A 6,632-nucleotide genomic window follows, 5' to 3' on the forward strand; every position below is an offset into this window, starting at 1 on the left:
AGGTGGGGTTTGGGGGGCAGCACAGCAGGGGTGGGATTGGGAGCAGGCAGTGGGGTCTGGCACAGGGGTTTGGGGACAGGATGCAGGGTGGGGGTCAGGCCCAGGGTCGGGGGGCTGCACAGGGGTTGGGGACAGCTGTGAGGGCCGCGGGCCCCCCCAGGCCCCTAGCCCCTCTAGGCTTCGTATTTGCAGACGAAAGGTTTGCGCTCGCCACAGGCCTCGCCCTCCCAGGCCATGAACCCTGCAGGGACACGAGCCACCGCTGGGACAGGGGACATGTGGGACACTCTGACAGCCCCAGAGCCCCCGGACACCCCCAGTCCCTCCCTGACCCTCCCTGGCACTCCCTGCCCCCCCAAGCCTTGTGTCCCCCCACCAGCTGAGTCCTCCAGTGTGGCACAGGGCTGTCCCCAGGCCATTGTCCCCAGCCCTGGCTCCCAGTGCCCCCCTGACCTGCCGAGTCCTCCAGGGCGATGCAGGGATGTCCCTTGGGGCCATCGTCCCCCTCCCAGGCCCAGTAGTGCCGCGGGGACCCGTCAGCCCAGAGCCAGCCCTGGCGCTGTGACAGGGGCAGAGGGACACAAGGTGAGACAGGGGCACAGGGGGACAGGGGCACAGGGGCACAGAGACACAAGGATAGCAGACAGGCAGCACTGCAGGGCGCGGTCAGGACACCGGGATGGGACACGAAGGTGTGGCAGGGCGCGGTCAGGGCAGGTTGGGGCGCAGGGGGGACAGGTAGCGCTGCAGGCAGGGGTCAGGCAGGGGACACCAGGATGGGACATCAGGGTGTGGCAGGCAGGTACAGACAGGCACGGCTCGCTCAGGCCACGCACCCGCCGGTGCAGCCCGATCCAGACGCTCTCCTCCTTGTCCCTCTCCCTCTCCCTCTCCTTCTCCCCCTCCTCGTCGTCCTCTCCCCGCCGCGGCCGCCGGGCGATGAAGGCGGCGAGCGCCCGGTGCTCCTCGGGGCTGTGCAGCGACGCCAGGTGGCCCCCGCGGGTGGCCTGGCACCACGCCTGGGGACAGCGCCACGTGCAGCGGGGTCCTGGGGGTTTGGGGGACCCCCGGAACCCCCCATTCCCCCACAGCACCCACCTCAGCCCTCCTCCAGCTCAGCTGCTGTCCGAAGTAGCCATAGCAGTGTCCCTCGAAGGACAGCCACCCCCGGGGACACCTGGTGGCCTGAGCCCCTGGGGGGGACAGGGGTGTCACCGTGACGCCCCCAAACCCAGATGGGATCCCGCGGTGGGGGGGGATTTGGGGGATCAGGGCACCTCCGGCCCTGTTTGGGGGGCTGAGGTTGTGGGAAAAGGTTGGGGGTGGGAAGCAGAGGGTGGGCAGAGGGCACTTTGGGGGTCACAGGGTGTGGGTGGGGGATCTCTGTGAAATGTGGGGGTCTCAGGGTGCAGTCTGGAGGATTAGGGTGCAGTTGGGGTGTCTCAGGGTGTGGGCAGGAGGGTCTCAGGGTGCAGTTTGGGGTCTCAGGGTGCAGTTTGGGGAATCGGTGCAGGAGGAGTTTCAGGGTATAGTTTGGGGTCTCAGGGTGCAGTCTGAGGTCTCATGGCACAGTTTGGGGTCTCAGGGTGCAGTTTGGGGAATCGGTGCAGGAGGAGTTTCAGGGTATAGTTTGGGGGATCAGGGCGCAGTTTGGGGGATCAGGGTGCAGTTTGGGGTCTCACCCGGCAGGGAGGGGGGCAGCACCAGGCAGCCCAGCAGGCAGAGCCCCAGGAAGGCGGCAGGACCCATCCTCAGCCTTCCTGCAACGGGGGGGCTGCAGGGGCGGGGGGAGCGGCCAGCTCTCCCCAGCACCTCCCCCAGGACCCCCCCAGAGCCCCAGGACCCCCCCCAGTATCGCCAGGACCCTCCCCAGCACCTCCCCCCAGGACCTCCCCAGCGCCCCCGGCACCTCGCAGCTGCCGCAGCGGCCCCGGCTGAGCGGGACAGGGACACCCCGAGCCCTTTATAGGCCCGAGCGGGGGTGGCTGCGGGGGGGCCGGGCCGGGAGCACCCGCTCGTGGAGCCGCTGGCACCGCATCAAAGGGACCGCTGACGCTGGCACCCACCCGGGCCACTCCCCCGGGCACCCCCGGGCACCCATCCCGGCCCCCCGAGCGCTGCCCCCGCTCTTGGGGTGCCGGGGACCCCCGGGGGGAGCGGGCTACGCTGGCGGCACCGCGGGGCCTCTTGGTGTCGCCGAGGTCACCCGGGGGTCCCTGGCGGGCTCTGGGGTCGCCCCTCGGGGGAATGGGGGTCACCCACCGGCGTGGGGGCTCGGCTGGGCCACGGGCGCGGCTCCGTGTGAGCCCCCGGGACGAGCACGGAGCTGGGAGGGGACACAGGAGGGGACAGGGGCCATCCCCGGGGACAGGGGGGTGAAGGTGCCGGGGGGTGCCGGGCTAGGGTGCGGTCACATGACCGAGCGCTGCAGGGATCTGATAAGGGATCTGATAAGGGGTCTGATAAGGGATCTGCTCAGGGAGGGGGAGCGGGCGCGGCTGCGGCGGACACGGACCAAGGGACACCAACTGAGGGACAGACAGAGGGACATGGGCCAAGGGACACGGACCGACGGACACGGACAGAGGGACAGACAGAGGGACAGACAGAGGGACACGGACCGAGGAACATGGACCGAGGGACAAAACAAGGACAGACCGAAGGACACGGACCCAGACACCCAGACGGCCACTCGCGGTCCGGGGTCCCAGCGCAGCCCACGCAGCACCCAGCGGTGACCCCGGCGACCCCACGGCACCCGGGAGAGTCCAGTGCCACCTCTGAGACCCCCGGCCGTGGGGGCTCCGCGGAGGACACGGCCCCAGCGTGGGGACAGCGGGCACCCGATGTGGGGAGGGGTGGGGGCTGTCACCCCCATGTGGGGTCGGGATGATGGATGTCACCCCCATATGGGGTGGGGGTGCAGGACGCAGCCCTGGTGCCGGGGGTGACAGTGACCCTACGGGACGCTCCCCAGGCGGGGGGATGCCCGCGGGGGCGGGGTCTCTGTCCCTGTCCCCGGCCTGGACCCTCTCCCAGAAGGGTCTTTGTCCTTGTTCCCTGTCTGTGCCCTCTCCCGGGGGATCTCTGTCCCTGTCCCACCCTGGCCCTTCGCCGGGGGATGTCCCCTGTCCCTGTGCCCTCTCTGTCCCCTCTGACGAGTGGCCCCTGATAGTCTGGACCCTCTCCCGGCGTTGTCCTCGGTCCCTGTGCCCGTCCTGTCCCCTCTCCCGCCGGTGTCCCCTGTCCCTTCCGCCGGGGGTGTCCCCAGTCTCCGTGCCCTGTCTGGCCCATAGCCTGGGGTTGTCCCCGGTCCCTGTCCGTCCTGTCCCCTCTCCCGGGGTGTCCCCAGCCCCCGTGCCCGGCCTGGCCTCTCTCCTAGGGGTGTCCCCTGTCCCTGTCCCCTCTCCCGGGGTGTCCCCAGCCCCCGTGCCCGGTCTGTCCCCTCTCCTAGGGGTGTCTCCTGTCCGGAGGGAGGGAGGGGATGGTGCCAGCGCGGTGCCACCCGGGGCGCGGCGACCCCCAGGCCGGACGACAGAGGGAGGCTCTGCGCAGGGCCCTGCGCAGGGCCCGTCCGTGCCGCCGTGCCCCGCTGCGCACCCCCGTCACCGGCAGGGGATGGGCACGGGGCCGGGCACGGAGAAACGGCACGGGGACAGGCACGGATCACCGGGATGGGAGCGGATCCGGGGATGGGCGCAGAGCACCGGGACGGGCACAGATCACCGGGAAAGAGACAGGAACGGGTATGGGTACAGGGATGGGGACGGGGCCAGGGATGGGAGCAGATCACCGGGATGGGGACGGGCACGGATCACCGGGATGGAAGAGGATCTGGGGATGGGCACGGATCACCGGGATGGGCACGGATCACCAGGACGGGCACGGAGCCGGGAATGGTTAGGGATCTCCAGGATGGGGATGGGCAGGGGGATGGGCACGGATCATTGGGACGAGCATGGATGCGGGAATGGCCGCACGTCACCGGGATGGGCATGGATCACCGGGATGGGACTGGGTACAGACCACCGGGGTCACCGCCTCAGGGACGGCCCTTTTGATGCCTTCACCGGCGGTGGCTGGTGCCCACCGGGCCCCCCCTGAGGACCCCACGTGGATCCAGCCCTGGCACCCCATGGATGCCCCCCGGCATTCCATGGATCCAGCCCTGGCACCCCACGGATGCCCCCGGGGGTCCCACCCAGCGGCACAGCGGGGTCACACCAAGAGCCTTTATTGGGAGCAGGTCCGGGGCAGCGACCCCCGGCCCCCGCAATCCCGGGAGCCCCGCGGCCCCCCCGGTCACTTCCCGGCCGCGGCGGGGGGTTTGTCGAAGAGCGCCGCGATGTCCAGCATGGCCTGGCGGATGTTGCGGCCGAAACGCTGCGAGTCCTGCGGGCAGCGCCGCTCAGAGCCCGCCCGGACCCCCGGGGGGCGCCCGGACCCCCCCAGGGGGGGATCTGAATGCCCAGAGTGAGACCCGAACCCCCTCTGCCCACCCTGGGGCACCCCCGGAGCTGTGGGAGCCCCAGCACGGCCTGCACCCCAGAGGGGGTGACTGGGACGTGGGGAGGGTCCCAGAGGAGGGGACTGGGATGGGGTGGGGGTCCCACAGGAAGGGAGGGGCAGGATGCAGCAGGGTCAAGATCAGAGTCAGGGGCTGTCCCAGACCCACAGGTGACCCCACAGGTGACCCCACGGGCAGCGACTGCAGCTCTGGGAGAGCCCCCCCGCCCCCCGTGCCCCCCTCACCGTCTCGGGGCTGGAGAACTTGCTGGACACGTGGAAGGTGATGAGGTTCTCCCCGGCGATGATGTAGGACACCCCATAACCATCGTCTGCCACCTGCGGGGGGCACAGGGGCCATGGGGCACCTGGGGGCACCCACCCGGGTGTGGGGTCGGGCTGAAGCCACCCGGGTCACCCATGTGGGGCTGGGGGCTCCGGTGTGGGGCACCCCCAGCCCAAACCCACGGGGTGGGGGGGAGCACTACGGACCCCAGAGCCACTCCCACACCCGCTGCCCCCCTCCCGCTGCCCCCCGGTGCCCCCCGGAGCTCACGGGGCCGAAGCCGCCGCCGCTGGAGACGTGGTCGGGGAATTCCTCGAAGTCGAACATCTTGAGCTGCTGCTGCGGGGTCTGGCTGGTGGAGAGGCGCCAGGGCTCCGCCAGCACCTGTGGGGACACTCGCTGAACCCGGGGCGCCCCGCTGTGCCCCGGGCACCCCGGGGAACCCCACTGCGCCCCAGGGCACCCCAGAGCACCCCGGGGAACCCCACTGTGACCCAGGGAACCCCACCGTGCCCCACTGCCCCCAGCCCCAGAGCGGGACTCCACGTGCGGTGACACCAGGGCGGGTGGCAGTGTCCCCGCTGTGCCCTCCCGTGCCCCTCCCGGTGCCACTCTGTGTCCCCCCGTGCCTTCCTATGCCCCCTTGCCCGTGTCCCACAGTGGTTCTCTGTGCTCCCTCCCTGTCCCCCCCGTGTCCCTCAGTGCCACCCTCGTGTGCTGCTCCCACACTGTCCCTCGTGTCCCTGTCCCGTGTCCCCTGTACCCTGTCCCGTGTCCCCGTCCCCTGTCCCCCCGCGCTGACCTTGGCCAGGAAGGGGCTCTGCATGCCGAGGTACCGGGACATCAGGTAGAGGCAGAAGAGGTGGCGGTCGATGCCCGCGCCGGTCATGGCCAGGCGGTAGAGCTGCTGGTGCTTCTCGGCCGCCGCCTTGAACAGCTGCTGCCGCTCCGAGCGCTGGGTGAACCCCAAAATTACTGACACCCCAAATTAACTGACACCCCAAATTAACTGACACTCCAAACCTGCACCCCAAACTGAGCCCCGGCACAGCCCACAGATCTGCACCTTGAACAGCTGCTGCATCTCTGAGCACTGGGGGCCAGGGGGTGAACCCCAAAATTACCGACACCCCAAACTGACACCGCAAACCTGCACCCCAAACCTGCACCCCGAACTGAGCCCAAACCTGAACCCCGGCACAGCCCCCAGATCCGCACCTTGAACAGACACTGCCACTCTGAGCACTGGGGGGCCCGGGGGGGCTGGGCTCCAAACTGAACCCCAACACACCCCCAGACCTGCACCCCAAACAGAACCCGAACCTGCACCCCAAACATGCACCCCCAGTCTGCACCTTGAACAGTCGCTGCTGCCCCTCTGCACTCTGGAGTGGGGTCAGGGGGGCTGCACCCCAAACTGCACCCCAAACAGGCCCCCAGCCCCCGTGAGGGACGGGGACCCCCCGAGTGGCGGGGTGCCGGTGTCCCGGTGGCACTCACGCTGCGCCGGCTGTCGGCCATGCTGCGCACGAAGGCCGTGGACTCGGAGGTGCAGGAGCGCACGGTCTCGGTGCGGCCCTCGCGGAACAGCCGCGTCATGGAGGCCTCGTAGGTCAGGCAGAAGGAGCCCTTGTCCTGCGGGCATGGGCCGTGGGGACACGGCACGGGCCCAGCTCGTCCCGCTGCCGCTCACCCCCGCCTCGTCCTGGCCACGGCCCGCCTGGCACATCCCATCCTTCCCGGGTCCTGCGCCATCCCATCCCACCCCAATCCCACCCCATCCCACCCCAATTCCATCCCATCCCACCCCAATCCCACCCCAATTCCATCCCATCCCATC

The 6,632-nt window shown here is 70.1% G+C and overlaps 2 protein-coding genes across 2 annotated transcripts in view; both read right to left on the minus strand.

The window, feature by feature from the left end:
- Window positions 1-22: 22 nt before the first annotated feature.
- Window positions 23-2,323, minus strand: LOC121355103 (dromaiocalcin-1-like). Its single transcript, XM_041470277.1, has 6 exons — window positions 1,910-2,323; window positions 1,683-1,760; window positions 1,099-1,193; window positions 837-1,019; window positions 454-559; window positions 23-241 (listed from the first exon to the last, which is right to left on the minus strand). Exons 2-6 carry the CDS (start codon window positions 1,747-1,749, stop codon window positions 174-176), a joined length of 519 nt encoding a protein of 172 aa, XP_041326211.1. The 5' UTR covers window positions 1,750-1,760; window positions 1,910-2,323; the 3' UTR covers window positions 23-173.
- Window positions 2,324-4,218: 1,895 nt separating this feature from the next.
- Window positions 4,219-6,632, minus strand: part of CPT1B (carnitine palmitoyltransferase 1B) — a 12,358-nt gene continuing 9,944 nt past the window's right edge. Inside the window, exons 15-19 of the mRNA XM_041470262.1 lie at window positions 6,293-6,427; window positions 5,595-5,747; window positions 5,063-5,176; window positions 4,753-4,845; window positions 4,219-4,392 (exon numbers count right to left, since the gene is read on the minus strand). Coding sequence (XP_041326196.1) covers window positions 4,303-4,392; window positions 4,753-4,845; window positions 5,063-5,176; window positions 5,595-5,747; window positions 6,293-6,427 — 585 coding nt within the window. The 3' untranslated portion in view covers window positions 4,219-4,302. The remainder of the gene's footprint in view (window positions 4,393-4,752; window positions 4,846-5,062; window positions 5,177-5,594; window positions 5,748-6,292; window positions 6,428-6,632) is intronic.

Source organism: Pyrgilauda ruficollis, unplaced genomic scaffold (genome assembly GCF_017590135.1).
Source record: "Pyrgilauda ruficollis isolate IOZ18807 unplaced genomic scaffold, ASM1759013v1 scaffold243, whole genome shotgun sequence".
Classification (NCBI taxonomy): domain Eukaryota; kingdom Metazoa; phylum Chordata; class Aves; order Passeriformes; family Passeridae; genus Pyrgilauda; species Pyrgilauda ruficollis.